The sequence below is a fragment of the Calonectris borealis genome, chromosome 1 (genome assembly GCF_964195595.1).
Source record: "Calonectris borealis chromosome 1, bCalBor7.hap1.2, whole genome shotgun sequence".
NCBI lineage: Eukaryota > Metazoa > Chordata > Aves > Procellariiformes > Procellariidae > Calonectris > Calonectris borealis.
In genome coordinates this window covers 209,840,257-209,864,840 of record NC_134312.1, presented here as the reverse complement: position 1 = coordinate 209,864,840, position 24,584 = coordinate 209,840,257, and the positions used below count along the sequence as shown (strand labels likewise).

General features: G+C 43.3%; 1 protein-coding gene across 1 annotated transcript in view; it reads left to right on the top strand.

Moving 5' to 3' along the window:
* Positions 1-24,584, top strand: part of FAT3 (FAT atypical cadherin 3) — a 355,517-nt gene that overhangs the window by 5,693 nt on the left and 325,240 nt on the right. The window contains exon 3 of the mRNA XM_075140169.1: positions 19,086-22,397. Within this exon, the coding sequence (XP_074996270.1) occupies positions 19,103-22,397 (3,295 nt within the window). The 5' untranslated portion in view covers positions 19,086-19,102. The remainder of the gene's footprint in view (positions 1-19,085; positions 22,398-24,584) is intronic.

Below are 24,584 nucleotides of genomic sequence, written 5' to 3'. Positions count from 1 at the left end.
TTTGGAATCATAACTTTTAAGTATCATTTTGCATTAAGCAGAAAGTGCCTGACTAAGGTGCACCAGCTCTCACAGTGCTGACAGGTTTTGGCCATTGCTGGGTTTTGACTTCATTGGTGTAGTGTTTCTAGTAATTCCATCTCTGATGTGGCTTTTGAGAGAGGACTGATATTCTCAGGGTTACTGCTGTGGTCACTGTTGGTCGTGGGCAGAAGAAAAAACCAGTGCTGGTGAAGTGGATGAGCTGGCAGTACAGCAAAATGGCGTGGGAATGAGAAAGTTCACTTGCTCTACCGCTTCGAGTGCACAACTGCTTCAAGTACAAGAGTACAAGATGATGTCTTTAGAAAATAAAGTTTTTAGCCAGTCTGGTAACTTGTTTATGAAATTATAGAGGGTGTTTAAAGAAAGCAATCTAAAGAGAGATCTAGGGAAGCATTAGATAATTATGGTACTATAAGCCAGATTTGCAGGTATACTGATACAATGCAGAAATTGCCATTAGGGCATGCTGTACAAGTGGGATATATTGACACAGAGAGAGAAAAAAGGAGTAGTAGGAGAAAGCTATGGCCCTAATTTCTATAGCCTTTTAAGAAAACGTTTTAGGCATAGGAGCCAGCTAAAAAGGTTAATTGGGCAAGATCAGTTATTGTGGTGTGTGAAAGTGAGCTTCAGAGCTTGAGAGGAGAAAGCACCAGACAAAGCAGCGAGGCGTTTCGTGAGATGAAGCTGTTTGTGGTGGTGAGAAATGAGGATCAGCCTCACACTGATCTGCAAGAGGGGAGGTGTAAGAAAAGCGACAGAATTTACTGAAGATGTGAACGTTGTTTCAATATGCAAGACCCCCCCAAAGCAGCGTGGGTGGAAAGAGAAGGGCAGACAAGTTGCCTTTGGATCTGCATACAGAGGCAATGAGGGTTACAGCAGGAAAGGAGTAAAGTTTGTGAAAACCGAAGAGACAAGGCACAAAAGAGGAGGCAGCATGAAGACGATGGAGCCTCTTTTACCAAATCAGCACAGTGTCTGAGAGCATCCAAAAAAGCGACAGAGTTGTATGACTGTATGTGCCGTCGGGCAGGAGCTGGCAGTCGGGTTGTTCTAGCACTTGGCTATCTCTGCCTGAGGCCACACTGGAAATGCTGTGTGTAGCTTAGGCTATCTACTTGTATAAAGGGTGTTACAGTCATGGAAAAGAATGAGCCAAAGGGAATGTAAAGGTCACAGAGAAAGATTACAAGGGCATCCGATGGAAGAAGCAAGGGTGTTGAGGTATGTGCTCCTATGAAGCTGTCACACGTACTGGAAGGGAGGAGTACCAAAGTTCATCCCCAAAGTTTCGGGGTGGTTGAAGCTGGCTGGAACTGCTTTATATTCAGTGGTTGTTGGGTGGAATAAGCTGCCACAGAAATCAGGAGAATAAATGAATGCTTGCTGAAATTGAGCCTAAAAATTTGGCATGATGTTCTAAGTGGTAACACGTAAAAGCAGGAGTCAAATTTACATTGGCTTCCTTACTGTAGACCTGCTTGTCTTCCTAGGAAATGTCCCTGCGAATGAGCTGTTGATATTGGAGCATAAGTATTCATTTTTAAATTAATTTTAATAATGTGGGCATAAGTCAGTTTGTGTTAGTGCTTGGTGCTAATGAAATGGATTTCAGACCAACGGGCTCCGGAGAAGAGCGGAATTTCAGTATTTCTCCTATTGCACATTTCAGTTTGATGAGAAGTTGGAGCAAAGGACAGCATTTCTGCTTCATTTGTTGCTGGTTATGCAGTTTAATTAGTGCCCATCATTACAAATTTCTGAACAACTCTCATGAAGGTGAATACGGGCTTAGAGGAATCTGCAACTCTACAGAGGATCTCTGTAACTAGATGCTAAGAAGGGGCTGTTCATACACGGCAGACAAAAGGGTCCTTTATGCAAAAGTAGCTTGTTAGCTTTTTGTTTTTAAGCTGTAGCATGTCTAAGCGATCAGGGTGTCACACACTAATAAACTGGCCAGTCCCTCTGGAATAGACATTCTTGGTGGTGATTTAGAAGGTGCATTTATACAGTAGTCTCCAACTTCATTACTATGCTGTTTCCTTGGATAGTTGAGCATTTTGCATATAATTACAAGAGGGACGTTAACAATGCTTGGCGGTTCTAATGGTTTTAATAAAGTTTTTTATATTACTTGGTTAGTGATTCTCTTTTTCCTTTAATTTTCTATATCAGAGGGGAAAAACAAAAGGAAGTGATTTTTGTCAGCTAATTTGCACAACTTCTTTTGAGCCAAGAACAGGTTTTATTTCATAGAGTGTGGAAATCCTGCATGCTATTTGTGGAATTATGTCACTGAATGGGTTGTAAATAGGAGTTGAAGTGCTACTATTCATTGCAACATCAAATTCACACTGTTTGGGAACAATCTTACAATAGTAAAGAAAAAGCTGTTTAAATGCTGGGCAGTAAACAAAATTTGTTATGGGTGTGAAAGCATTTAAATACTTCATGTGTCTGTTTAAGACTTGGGTATTTTGATAGTGTTCAGTATGTTTCTTGAAGGTACTTTCTGCTCTTTACACACCATCTTGGTTGCCTCAACTCCGGCTGTTGTTTGACAAACAGTTTGAGCTGCCATGGACATGGAAAGGATCCCTCCCGCCTGCCCCAGGCACCCGTTCCCATCTCCCTCCCTCCCTTTTGTTCTCAGGCATATTTGCAATAGGGCAGCTCAATCCCCAGTGAGAACAAAATCAACAAAAAATACAAAAAAAAAAGAAGTAAAGGGAAAAAAAAAAAAAGGGGGTGAGCCCGGGACAGCTGCTTTGGTGGCCCCGGTGGCTTATCCTGCTGTAAAGTGATCACCAAGCTGTGGCATTGTGCCTAAATATAATTTGGTTCAGTTGTGCAGAGTGTCTGCAAGTCTTGCGAAGAAGTCGGTGAGAGTGTCAGGCGGTGATGTACGGTGATGCATCGTGCGTTGTGGCCCATCGCTGATCCTGCACATGAGCATGCAGCTCTGTGCCTGTTACCTCCCCGGCGTGCAGCACGTCTGCTTGTTCCGCTTGCTGCAAAGGATGCATTTATGTGCACTTGAGGAATGTCTGTTCGGGAGCAGTGTTTTTGCATGTCGAAAATATTAATGCTTTTGTGTTCTTCGAGACCTCATTGGACCTTAGGTTATCCCCTAGAAACACAGCAACAAGGATTTAAACCCTTAAATGGCTGTAACTGTCACAGGCTGTGTAGTTACATGAGGTATGAGGGCAGCTGGGCATGATGAAATGGGCTGTACGTGTGTGGGTATACACCCCCACTCACACTAGAAGTGTGCTCTCTTACTGAAAGCGTTTTTTAAGTTTGAACCATTTTTTTTAGTGTTAAAAGAACTGTTTTATATTCGTACCGATACTTTTTCTTCAGAGAAACAATATATTGTATAGGTCATTTAATAAAATAAAATCATTTTTTCAAAAGCCACAGAATACAGAGTTTAATACAGTAGGATCTGAACATAAATTCTAGGGATGCATGTGTGATGGCTCTTTTACAGTACACTCGATTTTATTGCAGTCCTCATAGTGGCTTTCATATGCCAAAAGCTATTGAGAGCCTTTTCTTATAAAAGTGGTATAGAAATATATTATAGCCATAGACATTTTCTCCTTATCCATAATAGTTTCACAAGCGAGACATGCTGCTTTTTTCCCCCTTCTGTATGTATTTGTAATTTTGCTGGGTTTGTTTTGGTAAGCTGGGTTTTGTAATTTGTATTTGTAATTTTGCTGGGTTTGTTTTGGTATTGCCATTTCATAACTCTTTTTTGCTCTATACTTTCATCTTAAAAATACAGAGGAAACAGATAGTGGAGCTTCAAATCAGGCAAAGTTATTCCTGATGACTTTGATCTTTGACCTGATGCTCTCTGACACAGCTTTTCTTTTTTTTACCTTTGTGGAGATTCGGAGGGGTCAGATTGAAATGGCAGCTGACTTTCAATTGGTACATAGAGGAGCTTGAGAAACAAGAACTATACTGCTACTTGCAGTAGCACCTTGCTATGTGAAACTTCATTTTAAATTGAGGTTTTAAATTCAGCAGCAGTGAACTTCACTGGGCATGAGCTAACAGTTATTATTTACGCTGGAGTCCTTTTATTTCAGGTGAGCAGGTTTCCTCATCTCTTGCCAGAAGAAAAAAGTGGGGAAAACGATGAGCATGTGGCTGGAAGGCACATGGTGTGAGTTTGCTTCTGCGGGATGCTGTAAAAGGGAACATCCCTGTGCCTTGGCGCAGGGGCAGTCCCTGGGAGCTGCGCGCTGGCACGGTACTGTCGTGGTTTAATCTGGCAGGCAGCCAAACACCACGCAGCCGCTCACTCACTCCCCCTCATCCCCAGCAGGACCGGGAGAGAATCGGAAGGGTAAGAGTGAGAAAAACTCGTGGGTTGAGAGAAAGACAGTTTAATAGAACAGAAAAGGGAAAATAATAATGATAGAATATACAAAATGAGTGATGCACAATGCAATTGCTCACCACCCACGCTGACCGATAACCAAGTAGCGATCGCTGCTTCCTGGAACATGCCTACCATTCATATACTGAGCATGACGTCATATGGTATGGAATACCCCGTTGGCCAGCTGGGCTAGCTGTCCTGGCTGTGCTCCCTCCCAACGCTTCGTTTGTTTTGTTTTTTTCTTGAGCTGAATGTCCTTGACTAACAGGGTACTTAGCAACAACTGAAAACGTCAGTGTGTTATCAACATTCTCCTCATACTGAATCCAAAACACAGCACGAGGAAGAAATTTAACTCTATCCCAGCCGAAACCAGGACAAAACTTTGGCACGGGGCAGGAGCAGCAGAGCAGCTCGGCACAGCCGTACCTGGGTTTTGGAGGCACAGAGAGGTGTCTGGTGAGATGATATGGGGTTGCCGACACCTCTTCCTCCCCTCCCGACACACGAACAGAAGATGTGGAGCCAGCGGCTTGGGGAGGTGTGACCTGCCCCGTTTTGCACTGGCGAGCGCTAAGTTGGGTGTTCAGCATTGTGTGTTGTGAGGTGTCCACCTTGCTAACAACTTCTCTACTTGTCAAAGTGTGTAAGGGATGGGGTGGCTCCCATTAGGAAGATTTATCTGCTGGGGCTGTGGGAAGTTGGTGTGGCACCACCACTGCGTGGGCTTCCAGCAAACGGGGAGAAATCCAGACCAAGGAGGCTGGCAGCAAACTGGGGTGAGACATGATGAATGCATGGTCAGAGGGACCGAGCCTGACCCTGTCTCATGTGTTCAGGTGATTTACCACAACCAGTGTTTGGTGTGCGTGTGGTGTTTGCTTTCTGTCCAGAATTTGAGAGTACAGGCTTTGCACCTTGACCTTGGCTTGCAGATGATCCTGACTCCAGGAGAGCAAATGGAGAAGGATGAGGCATTAAGAGATGTGCCTGTTCTTCCTAGTGGCTACCGTTTTCAACAACATAATGGAATCTTGACACTGTTGCTGTTGTTGACACTGTTGTTGTTGTTATTATTGTTATTATTACCCCTACCTTACTGGTCTCCATTTCATGATCAGTATCTCCAATTAACTTTTCAAGATCTAGATGTAATTTTGAAGACTCAACCCAAATTCCTGAACTGTGAATGAATGATGTTTTGAATGGTAGCCACTGCAATGGTGGTGGGAAACTTAACTGTATGACCCCGTTTTGGAAATTTAGGCCATTAATGGTGATGAGCGTTGCTTTGTAGGGAAACCTTCCTGCCCTAGATCATGCAGGTACAGAGGGCAGCGTAGCAAGGCAGTGACAGCTGGCAGCTGGAGTACGTGGGGGGTCTCCTGGAGATGTACGTGGAGCAAGGGGCTTGAGCTGTTGTGCCTGTTTCCTAATCTGGAAACGGGCTGAGTGTGTGCACTTACCTGTCCTTCAGATATGCATGAGAATTGGGGAACTCAAGGGCACCGCTCTCAGGGCTGGTGCAGGTGCTTTGCAGTTGAAGCTTTTCTGACAGCCAGTGGATGTGGGTGCTTCATGGAAGCCCTGTATCCATAAGGATTTCAGGAGGTAGATATTTGAGGGAACATGCTTCTCCTGAGGGGAGCATGGAGCTCTGTTAGTGAAGAGGGCTGAAAAAACCCAACTTTTTTCTTTCGATTTTGTATGGTTTTGACATATGAAACTGGCTCATAAATGAAATGATCCTCTTTCTGAGGTTCTGCCTCCAATGTCAGATATTTAAAAGGCACTTTTCCAAGGTGATTATCGAAACTCTATATTAAGAGATACCTCATTTAATCTAGCATATGCTGATTGCCATGAAGATATTTTCAACAGATACTGTGCAGTGGTGTCTGTCATTCTCCAGGACATAAATAACTGCTGGACTGTAGATGACTGTGCGGCTAACTGACGGCTTATGGGTAACCTCTTTTCTGGCACAGAAATAATGGGTTGTTTGTTCCTCCAGTTGAAATCCTGATGTGTTTTGATGTTTCTGATTTACATTTTTAGCGCTGTTCCTGATACCATTCGGTGTTCTGGGAATGGTCTTTAAACTTAGTGTTTATTTTGGAGCGTTGGTTTTCCAGCAAACAAATATGTGGTTATGCAATTAATGGTTTTGCTATAAATAAACAAAAGCGAACAGTTCAGCTTTAAATAGTGATCTCTGCTCTGTGGAGTTTTTAATTGGGCTGTGCCTGCAAAGTTGGACCTTTCCAAACATGCAACAGGCTTTGAGGGACTCCCAGCTGCGGCGACTGAACTGGCCGAGTTGGAAAGCTGAAGCCGTAGTGGTTTGAGTTAATGTCTGGTTAGCTAAAAAGTGGTTATCGTCTCAAAAATCTATGCATGAGCCAACCATTGGAGGGGGGCAAAAGGATGCGTGGTTTCAGTATGGGTAACTCGTTTGAATGGGGTGGGAGTTTCAGTGTGCAGAAGACTTCAGCGTTGTGTCTTTCCTTCGACGGCTGTGCGCCGGGGTGTGGGTGCCTGGTGGAGGTGGGACCAGAGGTTCTTCTGTGAAGGCAAGGCAGATCTCTCTGTCTGAGTGCCACCAGCACTCCCATATGCGTCAGAATTAGCATGTTATAATATCCCATGCAAAATAATTGGATTCAGCACCTTGTATGGATTCAGGTATTTCTAATGCGGATAGAGTCCAAGGACAGCTTTGATGGAAAACTTTCTTCCTTGCAGTGCTTTGGCCGTAGCACACAGGCTGGAAAGGAAATTTCTGGGTTTCTGTCATAACTTTGTTCAGCTTAAGGCTGACTCCATCTACTTTTCTATTTCCCACGTGGTGTCTGCAGTGTGGATTCCACTTATCTGAGAGAAATTGTGATGTATTTGACCTGATGTATCCGTGCATTGCTTCTTACTTAGGCAGGTTAACCAATTCCCATGGCCTGAGCTGGATGTAATTTGAAAAAGTGATGGCAATAGCCCTTTCTTTAAACGCTGCCTGTTTGAACAAACTGCAACCTTTCTGATTTTTTACACAGAAGATTTAGAAAGCAGAAACTGTATTCATTAACGATTGTTTCTTTTTGGTTTTTTTGTGAACAGTTGTGGGCTTAGGGTTGGTCCAGATTTTCAGAGGCTACTTTAGCAGAGGGCCAGTGGGAGGCCATTTTTGGGGAGTTGTCTTTCAGAAAGGTGGTTGCTCTGCTGTGTCTGGAAGTCAGACCCATGTAGACATCCCAAGTTGGTTGTAGACAACTCAAGTGGGTTGCTCCAGAAGCAGAAGCAGTTCTGTGTTATGCCTGCGGCACAGCAGTAGGTACCAGCGCCCTGCCCTATCGAAAGAAAAATGTTCACTGCTAAACCTAGGTTTCGTTCTCAAATCTCAAACTTGTTGAGACTCTCAATCGAAATATTTGCTCCTTGCTCTTCAAGCATGATCTCTCTCTATTGCTATGTGTTACAGCCATCTCGAAAAGAAATGGCATCGCAAAACCAATAATCCAGTTCCTAGCCTCAAGAAAGAAAAAATATTTTTTTTCTTTTTCTCCAGAATCATAGGATTTAGCTATTTCTCAAACAGTTGTTCTGTTTAATTGTGGTTTTTTTTTCTTAATGGCACCTGGATGCATCCATATGCCTTGTTCTGAGACTTCTTCCCGGATTGCTCAGACAATGCCATTTTCTCAGGTCACTTTGAGTCCACATTGCTCCTGCATGGACCAAACACCATCGAGTTATGGTAGAAACTGGAGGATCAGCAACTCTGGCTGAACGTTTGGACAACAAGCCTGGCGTGCTTGGGCAAGAACATGCCTCTGCCTCTGTGCGTGATAAATAGCACTGTGCTAGTTAGCGGGACGTGTGCCTCAGTGCTGCTCACCAGCCCTCCTGGCTTGCCTCACCCACCAGGTCCCATGCTCTGTCTCTGCTCATCCTTCCCCTGACTGTCCCTTCTTGTTCCTGTTGACTCCATCCATACCCGCCTTTTCAGCACTAATTGCCACTGCAGGAAGCAATCCCGCTGACAACACCTCTTTTCACTTAGCAAATCATTTTGGAACAAACCTGGAGTTGGGCGTATCCCAAGGTCTGGCATGGAGTGAAATGCTTTATCCCACAGTCCCTTTGTAAAATCCTTACTGGACTGTCATTATTTTGACTTGGCAACTCGTAATCATAGAATCATGCAATGGTTTGGGTTGGAAGGGACCTTTAAAGATCATCTAGTCCAACCCACCAGTCTTTTCCCCTGGTCTCCATTTTATGTTGCGTTTTTTACATGGAGCTGTCAACTGGGAAGAAGCTTTTGTATATTCATCTCATTTTCAACCACCCTTCTTTTGCCCATATATAAAGGTCTGGACCATTTGAGCTGCCCTACCTCCACACACAGTGTCTGAGGGAGATATATAGTATTTTTTTCCTCTGAGAGTAACAGCTCACCCCAGTCCTTACACCTACATACCTATTATGGCCCTGGAAACAGTAGTTGTAAATCTCATAGACTTCTTTCTTACTATAAACTATATCCAAATAGTTTATACAAGCCTGTGCAAGCTGTCAGAAGGAGTATGTGCAGTATCCTGAACACAGAGCAGACCGGCCGGCAGCGCCTGGGACTATCAGGAATGGGTTTGCAGGAAAACTACCATGGAAGAGAGAGCAGGGTGGGAACTGAGCCTTGCGTGGGAAAGGTGGAAGATGCTTTTTCAGCTGCAGGGATACCACATTCGCATCGGTGCTGCGTTGCGGCTCTCGTAGTGCTTATTCTATTGCTGCATTTCACTGGGCATTGTAAAATGTAGAGATCGGATTGCTCTAGGGTTTTATACAAAACTCTCTGGTCTCGATTGTGTTTATTACTTGCATTATAGTAAGGGTAAGATTTGCAAAGAGCCCAGTTGAATCACCGCTGACGTCCCAATGTATGCAGCTGGAAGGTGCTGCATGGCAGGGTGTGATGCTGCCTGCTGGTCCTCGGCAGCCCTCCGGGTGCGTGAGCAGAGCCCTTGCCACTGAGGTTCAGAGGTGCAGCTCGCTAAAGGACTGGCTGTTTGGGGGGATCCAAATTAACGTGTGGTGAAGGGAGAGCCGGGGAAGGACCAGGAGTGGGACTCACCAGTCCTGGATTTTTTACATTGACATTGTACCTAGAAAGAGCTTTCAAACCAGGGCTCCTTGGATAGGGGTCAAAGTGGATTTATGAGATAAACTTAAGGGAAAAAAAAAAGCCAAATAAGCAAGAAATATCCTTGAGTGTGTTTCATAAGGAAGCACATAGCCCCCATGAAAATAACTGGCTCATTTTGAAACTGCCCCAAAGCTTCTCCATTTTACAGTGATTAAGAAGCAGGAGCCTGGGGGGATTGAAGATACACAAAGCATGAAAACTGGATATCAGCCTTTGTTTCCCTGGGGGCAGACCACCAAGGGACAAGCTCAAATCCCTTGTAAGGTGGCTCCTAGGAATTCCCTTTTGACAGATCTCGCATGGCGGCAAATTATTCCTCCCTTCTCCCCCCGTACCATTTTCCCAAGCCATGTTTCATCCTCGAGGGGGAAGGGAGAGTCCAACAGACCCTTTGCACCCACTCCCGGGGAAGACAAACGGCACCTGGCTCCTGCTTGCACGTGGAAGCATTTGCTGATTAACTGATACTTGGCAAAAATTGGTGTTGTATGGAAAAATCCCCAGCACCTGCTAGCAAAACAAAGTTATTCATAACATACGGCTGGGTGGCTAAATCTTCACTTCCTAGGGACGGCCTGGAATTACACTTGCTACATGCTGAGCAGCCTTTCTCCCATGTGAAATTATATGCAGGCAGCAGGAGGATTTGCAGCTCTAAGGAAGGTTAGAATTTATAGCACTGTCTCTTGCAAGGGCTTACTCTGCAGAAACAGTCATTTTGTCTTCATCTTCTCTTTTTTGGGATAAACGCATCATGATATAATCATATATATGGAAAAGCATATCTTTGTGCTCATCGGGGAGCAGGTAGCCCCATTAATATATTCCCTGTTGTAAATCTATCGGTGTCAGTCAGGTTTTTTTCCCTTCTGCCTAGAGTCGAACACACATTTTTAATTCATTTCTGTATGGCACAAATTCTAAGTTCTTATTCTATATTCTGATTTCTTTTCCTGGCCAGTAAATTGTTAGCCTTTGCTAGCTGGGTAAATTATTGTGGGGTGTAGCTCGAGGAAGATGTCTGGCTAGAGGAAGTGCTGTTTGAACATGCTTTTTTCCCCTATTCTCATTTGACAACATGCTAATGATATTGCCTGCGTAATGAGGGGACTGTACAAAATCCATGGCTATCGCTAGTCTGTGCCAGGGGTTTGCTAGTAGTATGATGCCTTGGTCGTTAAACTCCTAGATCGATATCTTCCATGTGCCTTAAGTATGAATTTCCATGAGTTTGGAAGAGTTTTCCATAGTTCTGTGCTGTGGAAGAGGCTCCTTCCAGAAGAGGGCACTGACGTACGTGGGCTCCCACCTCCTTGTTGCAATATCAACAACAGGTTGTGAATAACATCTTTTCCTATCATTGGTGCAGCTTGGCATAAGCCTTAAATAGGTAACAACTACAGACCAGTCAAGATGCTTTGTAACCTTCATTGCACCCTTTTTGCAGGTCCTTCTGGCCTGGTCGTGCAGAATTTTTTGTGTAAGGCAGATTGCTGTTGTTGATAGAAAATAGCACTGAGAGTAAGAGGCTCCATTCAGGTGCATGGATTTGCCTGTGTGACAGGCTTGTAAGTTTGGTATTTTGATTATTAGATCATGAGAACAGGTAGGCTACTGCTGATGTTGACATTGTTTGAGTGAAAGGAATGAGTTACTTGTAAGATTGAGGTCACTTCCAACAAAATCAAGAGTTTCTGTTCCTGCTGCATGTGCATCGCTTCACTACATACTATTTAGACTTCATGTGCATGTGAAGTTAGGGTTCTCCTGCCTCCTAAAAAAGACCTTTATATTTTCAAATATACCTTTTTGCTGTAAAGCTGCTCACGGCTGAAGATGTTTACCTGCTATATTCCTTATATTCACTAAAAGTGCTTTTGGCACTTATTTAATATTTTCAGAGTTTACCCAAGAGGTATATGCATTGTTTTTTCAAGTATTTTATGGTATGGAGATCTTTGGGATTAGAAGAATTAGCCTTGGGAGATCGAAGCAAACAAAGCCAGTAAGTCAGCTTCATTGGGGGCCCAACTTAAATGCCTCTATGCAAACGCACGTAGCATGGGGAATAAACAAGAGGACTTAGAGATGTGTGCACGCCTGCAGGGCTATGATCTTATTGGCGTCATGGAGACATGATGGGATGGCTCCCATGACTGGAGTGTTGGAATGGAAGGATACAGGCTCTTTAGGAAGGACAGGCAGGGGAGGCAAGGAGGGAGTGTCACCCTCTATGTCCATAACCAGCTGGAGTGCATGGAGCTCTGCCTGGGGATGGATGAGGAGCCGACCGAGAGCTTATGGGTCAGGATTAAAGGGAGGGCAGGGACAGGTGACATTATAGTGGGCGTCTGATATAGGGCACCCGATCAGGAAGAGTGAGCAGATGAGGCCTTCTATAGACAGATAGGAGCAGCCTCACTTTCACAAGCCCTGGTTCTCAGGGGGGATTTCAACCACCCTGATATCTGTTGGAGGGACGACACGGCAGGGCATAAGCAATCCGGGAGGTTCCTGGAATGCGTTGATGGTAACTTCCTTCTCCAAGTGGTACAGGAGCCAACGAGGAGAGGTGCTATGCTGGACCTTGTTCTCAACAAGGAGGGGCTGGTGGGAGACCTGAAGCTCAAGGGCAGCCTTGGCTGCAGTGACCATGAAAAGGTGGAATTCAAGATCCTTAGGGCACCGAGGAGGGTGCACAGCAAGCTCACTACCCTGGACTTCAGGAGAGCAGACTTTGGCCTCTTCAAGGATCTGCTTGGTAGAGTACCATGGAATAAAGCCTTGAAAGGAAGAGGGGCCCAAGAAAGCTGGTTAATATTCAAGGATCACCTCCTCCAAGCAGAGAAGTGATGCATCCCATCAAAGAGGAAGTCAGGCAAAAACACCAGGAGGCCTGCATGGATGAACAAGGACACACTCAGACACAAAAAGGAAGTCTGCAGAGGGTGAAGGCAAGGACAGGTATCCTGGGAGGAATACAGAGAAATTGTCCGAGTAGCCAGGGATCAGGTTAGGAAAGCTAAAGCCCTGATAGGATTAAATCTGTCCAATGACGTCAAGGGCAACAAGAAAAGCTTCTACAGGTACGTTGGTGATGAAAGGAAGAGTAGGGAGAATGTGGGCTCTCTCTGGAACAAAACAGGAGACCTGGGTACCCGGGATATGGAGAAGGCGGAGGTATTCAATGACTTTTTTGCCTCAGTCTTCACCGACAAGTGCTCAAGCCTCACCGCCCAAGTCACAGAAGGCAAAGGCAGGGACTGGGAGAATGAAGAACCACCCACTGTAGGAGAAGATCAGGTTCGAGACCATCTAAGGAACCTGAAGGTGCACAAGTCCATGGGACCTGATGAATGCATCCGTGGCTCCTGAGGGAACTGGCGGATGAAGTTGCTAAGCCACTATTCATTATATTTGAGAAGTCGTGGCAGTTTGGTGAAGTTCCCACTGGCTGGAAAAGGGGAAACATAACCCCCATTTTTAAAAAGGGAAAAAAGGAAGACCCAGGGCACTACAGGCCAGTCAGTCTCTCCTCTGTGCCTGGGAAGATCATGGAGCAGATCCTCTTGGAAACTATGCTAAGGCACATGGAAAATAAAGAGGTGATTGGTGACAGCCAACATGGCTTCACTAAGGGCAAATCGTGCCTGACAAATTTCATGGCCTTCTATGATGGGGTTACAGCATTGGTGGATATGGGAAGAGCAACTGATGTCATCTACCTGCACTTGTGTAAAGCATTTGACGCTGTCCTGCATGACATCCTTGTCTCTACATTGGAGAGACATGGATTTGGCAGATAGACCACTCGGTGAATAAGGGATTGCCTGGATGGTTGCACTCAAAGAGTTGCAGTCAACGCCTCCATGTCCAAATGGAGACCAGTGACAAGTGGCATTCCTCGGGGGTCAGTATCGGGACTGTTTAACATCTTCATGGGCAACATGGACAGTGGGATTGAGTGCACCCTCAGCAAGTCTGCTGATGACACCAAGCTGTGTGGTGCGATCGACAGGCTGGAAGGAAGGGATGCCATCCAGAGGGACCTTGACAGGTTTGAGAGGTGGGCCCCTGCAAATCTCATGAAGTTCAACAAGGCCAAGTGCAGGGTCCTGCACATGGGTCGGGGCAATCCCAAGCACAAATACAGGCTGGGCGGAGAATGGATTGAGAGCAGCCCTGAGAAGAAGGACTTGGGGGTGTTGGTTGATGAGAAGCTCAACATGAGCTGGCAATGTGCACTTGCAACCCAGAAAGCCAACCGTATCCTGGGCTGCATCAAAAGAAGCGTGGCCAGCAGGTCGAGGGAGGTGATTATTCCCCTCTGCTCCACGCTGGTGAGACCCCACCTGCAGTACTGCGTCCAGCTCTGGGGCCCCCAACATAAGAAGGACATGGACCTGTTGGAGCGAGTCCAGAGGAGGGCCACGAAGATGATCAGAGAGCTGGAACACCTGTCCTATGAAGACAGGCTGAGAGAGTTGGGGTTGTTCAGCCTGGAGAAGAGAAGGCTCCGGGGAGACCCTATAGCTGCCTTCCAGTACCTGAAGGGGGCCTACGAGAAAGCTGGAGAGGGACTTTTTACAAGGGCATGTAGTGACAGGACAAGGAGTAATGGCTTTAGACTGAAAGAGGGTAGATTTAGATTAGATATTAGGAAGAAATTCTTCACTATGAGGGTGGTGAGGCACTGGAACAGGTTGCTCAGGGAAGGTGTGGATGCCCCATCCTGGAACTGTTTAAGGCCAGGTTGGATGGGCTTTGAGCAACCTGGTCTAGTGAAGGTGTCCCTGCCCACGGCAGGGGGGTTGGAACTAGATGAACTTTAAGGTCCCTTCCAACCCAAACCATTCTATGATTCTGTGATCACACAGCACTTGTTTCATATCTGCACGTTGAATTAGAGCCACGATTTTAGTGTTCAGGGATCCTGGCAGTTCCTGGGACTTGAGTCTTCCTTCCCAGCCTGGTGGGGTGTTATGTTTGGATGCAGCCCAGACTGGAGGTTGCTAGAGCCAAGACGAGAAAAAGGAATGATGCTCATACCTCTCACAATACCTCTAAGGAGCACCAGCCGCCTATAGGTCCCTGCAGCTATTCTGCAGGGTCACGTAGTTAATCTTTGTTCAAGGAGCGAAGGAAAGTGACTGAGTGGAGAACTGAATGTGAAATGATGAGTTCTCTATGATGTTCAAGTTTATTTTAAAGAGTATTAAAAATGAAGACACACCATTCTATTTCTCCCATTCCTTCCTTCCCACTGCAAGGCCAGAGTATTTAATGTGAGCAAGAGTGGAAAGATGCTGGACTCCTACTTTGTGTTATCTTGTCACCTCCTTGGGTAGTTAGAGGTTTTTTCTTTTAGTCTCTGATTTTGTTAGAGCTGTTTCTTTTCTTCAGATTAACCGTGTTGAGCAGTACCAGGAGATTTTTTTTTTTTTTTGAGTAGCTCCTGCCCAAATGTTTCAAAATCAAGGAAAAGTAATCACAACCTTTCTCTTCACTTGAAACCATAACATTTTTTTGACAAGAAGTGCCTTTAAAGAAATGCCTTTTAATTTACGGTGCGTTGCTTTGTACTTTGTTTCTGTAACCTATCGCATTACATTTCCTGTGTGTTGAGTATGTATGTATTATGAGCTCTTAAAAACAAATATCCCAGAAGAAAGGAATTCAGTAAATGAATAAAACATTCTTGGGTAGCCCAAGTGGCAGTTTAATAGCTCATCCATTGGGACTTTCAAACAGTACGATGATGATGGCCGTATAAATATATGTATAGATGAATAACTTCAATGAGGAGCTTGTTATATCTCTGCATACCACATCTGAAATGAAATCAAACTCTGAAAGTGCTGCCTGATGTGAAGGTCCAATTTTTCCAGTGCCAACCCTGAAATAATACCTAAAAATACACAAGCTGTGTTTGTATATACATATGCATACATACCTAAAACACGCATTCACAAACACACAAACAGACATATACATCTGTTGTTTCTAGGTGGAATTTCATGTTTCAGGACTGATCCTGATTCCACTGAACCACTAAAACTTTGTAGACTATTGACATGACTGGATTTACAGCAGTGTATTTGAGATTAGTTCTTAGCCTTGGCTTTCTGTAAAAATAAACAGATAAATGGAATGGGATCTTAAGGTTGTCATGTTATATTGCCTGGGATATACACAACTTTGTCATTAGGTTCGCCTAATCGCATAGCTTTGTAAATGTCATCTTTGATGCCTGTCTGCTACCGCAGAGTTTGTAACCTTTGATATGGATAACCTGAAAGTAAAGTTTTAAATCGTTTTTGCTTGTAGCAGTGAATTTCTCAGGAAAACTGATTTCTCATTATGGTGGACATGGAAACTTGATGTTGATGGCCATAAATGACAGAGAGAAGCCAGCTCAGACTGAACTATGGTGTGGACAGGAGAAACTAGACCACTAAATGAGGTGTAAATAAGATAATACGATTAATTTCATGACTCCAAAGATACCTATTTCTGGGAAGCTGCTGAGCTGTGGTGAAATAAGGTCTGGGTGCTCATATGAAACATAGCATCAGTCTCCATCATAAGCCAGCAAAAATTCACTTTCTCCTAGCAGTGGGGAGAGGCTGGTATTGCAGTATAGAGGGAGGATGCTGAAGTGTTCTTGGTAAAAGGCAGCAACACAGTGATTTGTCTGTTGAGTATTTTAATAATGCCACATCACAGAAGAGGCACAGCCCTTTATTTTGTTATGAGTTGGGTCTCTCTCATTAGAATTTCTCATTCCCGTTGGCTGGCTTTTCCTTGGCAGCATACCGTATATTGGTTGTATTTTCTACTTGAGAGCATTATCTCCCACGCTAGACTGAAGCAGCAGCTTTTAGTAGCAGTACTCAAAGTGATTCACATAAAGCCCCATGAAAATAAGGGACTTCAATATTTTCACACAGGTGGATTAAGTTGATGAATGTTTGCTGTGCTGAAAAATAAGGTGCCACTGCTCTGATCTTTTAGTTGAGTGAAATGGCAACAACAACAAAAAAAATCTTTCCTAGCTGAAGTAGAAAAATTCCATCCTGGATCTCCTGGGGATCAACCTGAGCATGGGGAGACCTGGTCTCTCACGTACGCAAAGCATATTGGAGCATTGTACATATTCTATATATAAACTGTATGGGTTGAAATGTTATTCACAGGACCTGCATGATACGTGCACAACAACTGAGTGGGCGTATTCAGAAAAGGAACTACCACACGTAGTTCTGTGGGGATTTGCCTGTTACTGGGGAATGCAGGTTCAGGGGGTGATACGATCTTACATTTTAATTTTCTTTTTAAAGAGTTTGCTTATTTTGTTGGTATAATAGAAAAGAAAATAAGGAGGAAACAAATTGAGGGGGGAGAGCTGCATGTGAAAATAAGTGTACTGAAAGATGAGTACCTTGATAATTGATCAAATTGATTAATGTGTTAAGCAATGGGATATAGACTGTGGGATCAGGAAGTTAAGTGTTTTGTGTGAACATTATAACATCAATGCGATAAATTGATTGTCTTTAGTACTTAAAAGTGCAATAGTCATTCAGTTATATTGGAAGTGATAACTAACATGAATTCATATTCCAAAACTTGCATGCAATTTATAATCTCCTAGGGGATGTTGAAATCATGTTGGAAATTTAAATTAACCCCTGTCATTATCGACAACTTTTCCTATCCTTTTCCACTCTATATCCTAGCTTGGAGAAAACTACGTTTTCAAGCAGCTTTTAAATGACAATGAGAACAATGTATGTGTGCAGTGGGTCTTTCAATAATTGCCTTTTAAAATTGATTTTTATGATTTTCACTAGTAGCAGCGAATGTACTCTCTAACAAAGAAGCTTATTCACACTGTCTCACTCTAAGCACCTGCCTAGTTTCCTCAGGCTCCTTTCCTCTCCTTTCAGTGGGAAGCAATAAGCAGGAGCCTGACTCACAGCTTCTGCAGCACCCTCCAGCAACCTTCAGCCGGTGTCTCCAGTTACCTTGTCTCCATTTAACCTCCCAATTTAGATCCCTGAAGCGAGGCACTGGGGCTATTCCACAACACGACTGTATGCAGGAACTCCAAATCTTCCCCAAATGGCTGCTTATTAATTGCATTTGAATACTTACATCTATAATGAGCCTTTTGAAATCAATGGAAAGGCTCTTACTGCTTTTAAGTGGCTGGAGTGGGACAGACTGGACTGAGACAGACTGCTGGCAATGGAGCCATGTGCCTAATTTGTAGCCAAATTCTGCTTGGGATTGAAATGTGGTGCAAGCTCAAATTCACTCCATCTGAGCAAAGATGTGTTTACGCTCTTGCTGGTTGGGATGGTCCGTTGGCAGCAGGACCAGCAGTAGATTGGGAGGGGTCTTTACCCTTCTTAGGTGGGGATGGGAGTAGCACACAACGAATGGAGCATCTGTTGGACATACAGAAAAAAATATTAATCTGTGTCCTCATTTAGTGATGTTACCCAGTGTATTTGGTGGAAAGTGATGACCATAATTACAGATGCATTGTGGTACATATACAAGAGAAGAGTTAAGTCCTATGGGCTATCTCAGCTGTGAAGACCTGAGTCTTCACCTGGGAGTTTTGTTTTCTTCATTGTATTTTGTCTGTTCTCAGTATATCTGGGTATGTGTATGCATATGTATATGTGTATGCAATTACATTTAATTAGCTAGAATTCTTTCTTAACTTTGATTTTTCAGAAGGTATCTGTAATTAAAGTAAAGGCTGGGTAGTGATTTTTGTGTACTACTTGTTCTTGGTGGCTCAAATTTCATCAACTGTGTGATCTTTCTTAACTGTCCATAAAAAAACTGATAACATTTTACTATCACAGTGCTACATACATAATGAAAATCCTGTCTCCTTTCCAAGCACTGCGACTAAACATGAATTTTCCAATATGCTCTGAAAACAAACAAGTTTATGCTTAGTTGAAGCTACTGGTAAATAAAAACAGTAATTTCTGTATATGGTTCATCCTCGTACATAAACTTATTCAAATACGTGTGTCTGATTTTTTTTTTTTTCAGTGTGATGATTATTCTGGACTGTGTGAATGTGTGTTTAGATGTGGTGGCGTCTCATAGGATTTTTAATGTTAAAAAAGTGTATAAACATACATATATATATATTCATGTATTATGTGAATGTATGTGCATATGCATACATATTGTACACTCACACACATGTAAAAATATAATCCAAAACTGCTGCTTGTGTGTGTGTGTGTGTGTGTAGTGTTCTCCCTTTCTGTTTTGTTAAATATGCAGTGACTAGTTATATTTTATTTTTAATCAGAAACTTAGTAAGTAATTTTGACACTTCACAGTACGGTTTTTGTCTCTTGATCAACTATTTCCTGTTTTCTTTCTCTGTCACAGGGTGAAAGAATGATGTGATGGAGGTGAATATGGGCCGCTGGTCAGGCTCACGGCCACCTCCGTCATGCCTTGCCCTTCTGATTGTCAAGTTCCTGGTGTCCGTTTGCCAGGTAGCTCACGGGACCACCCTGCTTGGCTTTCACTTTACACATTCCACTTACAATGCTACGGTGTATGAGAATTCAGCCGCCAGGACCTATGTCAACAGTCAAACGAGGATGGGCATTACCTTGGCTGACCTGTCATGGGATATCAAGTACAGGATAGTGTCTGGCGATGATGAGGGCTTTTTTAAAGCAGAGGAAGTCATCATTGCTGACTTTTGCTTCCTAAGAATAAGGACTAAAGGTGGGAATTCTGCTATATTGAACAGAGAAATCCAGGACAACTATTTATTGATGGTGAAAGGGTCTGTCAGAGGAGAAGACTTGGAAGCATGGACAAAAGTGAGCATCCAGGTTTTGGATATGAATGACTTAAGACCTTTGTTTTCTCCAACCACGTACTCCGTCACGATAGCGGAAAGCACTCCTTTAAGGACTAGCATTGCACAGGTGACCGCAACAGATGCGGATATTGGGTCCAATGGAGAATTTTATTATTACTTCAAAAACAAAGTTGATCTCTTCTCAGTTCATCCTACAAGTGGTGTTATCTCCTTAAGTGGCCGGTTAAACTACGATGAGAAAAACAGATACGATCTTGAGATTTTGGCTGTGGACCGTGGGATGAAGCTTTATGGAAACAATGGCGTAAGCAGCACTGCCAAGCTTTATGTTCACATTGAACGAATAAATGAACATGCCCCAACGATAAATGTAGTAACCCATGTTCCCTTCTCATCAGACAAGGAGCCTACCTATGCAGTTGTTAACATTGACGACCTAGATGAAGGAGCCAATGGAGAAATAGAATCTGTTTCTATTGTGGCTGGAGATCCGCTAGGACAGTTCTTTCTGACTAAAGAAGGTAAATGGATGAATGAGTACAAAATCAAAGAAAGAAAGCCTATTGATTGGGACAGCTTCCCGTATGGTTATAACCTGACTCTCCAAGCCAAGGACAAAGGATCTCCGCAGAAATTTTCTGCGGTCAAACTGGTCCACATTGCTAGTCCCAAGAAAGAAACTATCCCCATGAAGTTTGAAAAGGAAGCATATGATGTTTCGATCGGTGAATTTTCACCTCCTGGTGTGGTGGTTGCAGTAGTTAAGCTGACGCCTGAGCCACAGGGCGTGGAATATAGAATGTCTCCAAGTGAGGAAGCTGAGTATTTTAAGATCAATCCCAACACAGGCCTTATTACTACCGCTCATCCTTTGAAAATCATTGAGAAGGACCTCTATGAATTAGAAGTATATACAAACAAAGGTGATGATTTAAAAGCACGGGTTACTGTCAGGTTAGAAGATGCCAACGATCACACTCCAGAGTTCCAGCAGCCTTCCTACAGCTCATTCGTCAACGAAAGCGTCCCTGTGGGATCTAGCGTTTTGGCAGTTTCAGCAGTTGATAAAGACAGGGGAGAAAATGGATACATAACATACAGCATTGCCAGTCTGAACTCACTACCATTTACAATAAACCAGTTTACAGGTGTCATCAGCACGTCTGAAGAACTGGATTTTGAGTCCTCACCAGAAAGCTACAGGTTTATCGTGAGAGCTTCCGACTGGGGTTCTCCCTACCGCCATGAAAGCGAGGTGAATGTCACCATATACATAGGCAATGTCAATGATAACAAACCCCTCTTTGAAAAAGTGGCGTGTCAGGGAGTGATTTCATCTGATTTTCCTGTCGGTGGTCACATCACTGCTGTTTCTGCAATAGACATAGATGAGTTAGAGCTTGTGAAGTACAAGATAATCTCTGGAAATGAACTTGGCATTTTTTATTTAAATCCTGACTCTGGTGTCCTGCAACTTAAAAAATCTCTAATTAATTCTGGCGTAAAGAACAGCAATTTTGGCCTTAAGATAACAGCAACTGATGGAGAGAACTTTGCTGATGCTATGTTTGTTAATATTTCGGTAGTTCATGGGAAAGTGTCTTCAAAGACCTTTAGCTGTAGAGAAACTAGAGTTGCTCAGAAGCTAGCAGAAAAATTACTCAAAAAGGCAAAAGCAAATGTGAAGCTGAATTTGGAAGATGGTTTTCTTGATTTTTATTCGGTGAACAGGCAGGCACCACATTTCGACAAATCCTTCCCTACTGATGTAAAGGTTTCAGAGGATCTGCCAGTCGGTGCCACCATCCTGAGGATAAAAGCCTATGATGCAGACTCAGGCTTTAATGGGAGAGTAGTTTATACAATTTCTGATGGTAATGTAGATAGCTGTTTCAACATTGACATGGAGACGGGGGTACTTAATGTTCTTATGCCCTTGGACCGTGAAAAAACAGAGCTCTATCTCCTTAATATTACAATTTATGATTTAGGTAATCCACAGAAATCTGCGTGGAGACTGTTGACTGTCACTGTGGAGGATGCAAATGATAACATGCCTGTTTTTTTACAGGGCAGTTACTCAGTTAATATTTTAGAAAGTACAGGTCTTGGTACAGAGATTATCCAGGTAGAAGCCAGAGATAAAGACCTAGGATCCAATGGTGAAGTGACTTACTCAGTACTGACAGACACCCAGCAATTTGCCATCAACAGTTCCACAGGAATGGTGTATGTGGCCGATCAGCTAGACCGGGAATCAAAAGCAAACTACACACTGAAGATTGAGGCTAGGGACAGAGCAGAGAGTGGCCATCAGCAGTTTTCCGTTGTGCCTCTGAAGGTTTTTTTGGATGATGTTAATGATTGCTCTCCAGCCTTTATACCGTCTAGCTACAACGTGAAGGTCCTTGAGGACCTGCCAGTTGGCACTGTCATAGCTTGGTTGGAAACTCATGATCCAGATCTCGGTTTGGGAGGTCAAGTCCGTTACTCACTGGTGAATGATTACAACGGGCGGTTTGAGATAGACAAAGCGAGTGGCGCCATCCGCTTGAACAAAGAGCTCGATTATGAGAAGCAGCAGTTCTACAACCTGACTGTCCGCGCGAAGGACAAGGGGCGCCCGGTTTCTCTCTCTTCTGTCTCTTTTGTGGAAGTTGAAGTGGTGGATGTTAACGAAAATCTCTATACCCCCTATTTTCCTGACTTTGCTGTCATTGGATCTGTAAAGGAAAACTCCCGCATTGGTACAAGTGTTTTGCAAGTTGTTGCTCGAGACGAGGACTCTGGAAGGGATGGAGAGATCCAGTATTCCATCAGGGACGGCAGCGGCCTGGGGAGATTCAGCATAGATGAAGAAACCGGTGAGTTTTGTTTCTAATTTCGTTTTCTCTTCATAGAGGTTTTTGCAAAAGCAAAGCTTAGGCATAATTATTTTCTACCCTTAACAAGAAGTTCAGTTCTTCTTAACAGGCAAGATAAAATTATAAATAAGGATTTTCCAGGCACAGCAATGACATGATTTAATTACCTGGTTACATTCATCACTCTGTGGGTGTGAAATAATACACATTCTTTTTCGCAGCTATGTGATGACTCCATTTAGAAAGCAGTGATAGTGACTTGCTTACAGTCACTGTATTATCTGTTGATCATTGTAAATTACTCAGGTCACCTCCACAGAATCACAACGCTCATGACCTTGAATGTGGTGTTAAACTCAACGAAAGGAAATAAGGAGCATGAAACAAGAATTATTTCATCGTAAAACCTATTTGTGGTCTTGTTCTTGTTGTTGGTGAGAGTAATTTTTCATGGGAGTTAGCAGTCTGGAATGATATGCCATTCTGTATAATACGCTTTCTTATAGAATGGTGTTCATCAGTGTTGGCGTGCTTGTGTAAAGGTAGAAATACAGGGCAGGATGCTAACTGTAAACCAGCAGTGCTAGCTTTCCCTTGGAGGTGGTAGTATGCGAATGTCGATGTTAGAAAACAGTATTAACAGAGTGAAGATTTTCAAGATGCTGAACTTCACTACTGCGCCACGCTATTGGAAAATGTGGAAAATACTAAGTATAAAAGGCTATCTAGTAAAACACTTAACAAGCTGGCTGTTTAAATGTCTGATAGCTGTTGGGAGTAATGGTGCAGCTGTGGTACTAGAAGTAGTGAGGAAATTAGAAAATATTAGTCAACAGTTTCAGAATTTATATTAAATATGTTAGGTCTGTGGGTTTACTGTGGTTTAAGCAGACTTTGTGTGTCTTTTTCTAAAGCTTTTAATTGAGAATGTGGTATTAAAACATAAGATTAAAATGTATGTTTTGGCAAAATCAAACTGTTTAATCAAATGTCAACTTTCTAAACTGAACATTATGAAAAACAGACGACATTACAAATGCTGTGGATCGCGTCTGAGCGTAAGCAGTGAAAAATATTTTTATTCTATTTGTGCTATAATCTCTCTGCTGCAGCTGTGCACAGATGATACAGTCAAAACCTTGTGTCCAGAAACATCAAACTTGCGTGTCAAAAGTCAAGAGAGCACCTACTCTAATTTCCAGAAACGTTAAGAACTCATATATCCTACAGTGCTAATAGCAGTTGAAGGCATTCGGGCAACATTATTTAGGCAGTTGAACATGAATTTCAATTTTAAGCTCCTGCATTTGAAAATTTTGGCCTACCTGCTTATTCAGTAGCATCAATGTCAACTAAATGGGTTCTTTATAAAGCAATGGGAGACTGGTCCAAATGCTGCAGCGTTGGTCTGAAAATCTCAAGATTCAACATTTATTGAACTGAAAGGGATTGTTAGGAGAGTAAGTTAGTGCATGCCGCTCATTGATAAATTGACCAGGGTTTTCACCCTGTGTCTAGACTAGTAGGGGTGATAGCCTATAACAAGTTAGGGTCCCCGTTCAGTAAAGCACAAATCATGTTTTGACCTAAGTGGGAATTGTACTCAATATTCCACATTAAACATACTTAGTTTCTTTCCAGAACTGAAATCTAGTTGGGGGGGAAACCCCACAAACTGCCCCTCCGAACTTTAGAAGTTGCATGTATTTGTCTTTCTTTCACTCTTTCACGAGTATTTTCATGAAAATGAACCAACCCTGTCACTATTTCACTAAACCGTTCCAGAAGAGACTTCATAATCCAGCAGATCGAGAGACTCTTTTGGGTTCTTCTATCTGTTTTCCTCAACTGTTCGGTACAACTTAAGCCTTCTTGAAACCATCCTGGGGAACTCTTGGGTGCATAGCTGCAGCCAGGGCGATGTGAAGAGCAGGGCTTGGGGGTTCAGGAGGTACTCCGAGTCACGCTGTTGTAACCCGAGTGCAGAATTTGACCTGCTGTGTCAAGTAGGACACAACATTAATATTCTGCTATTGAACTGGTGGCAACTTAAATGCTGCTGAATGATGAATCAGCTTTCTAGCTGTAGAAAAGAGTTCAAGTCACATATTGAATTAATTTACAAAGAGATAGCTGTTTATTTACTTTCAGCGCAGTTAATTTGTCACTTTTAAACTGACCGACTCT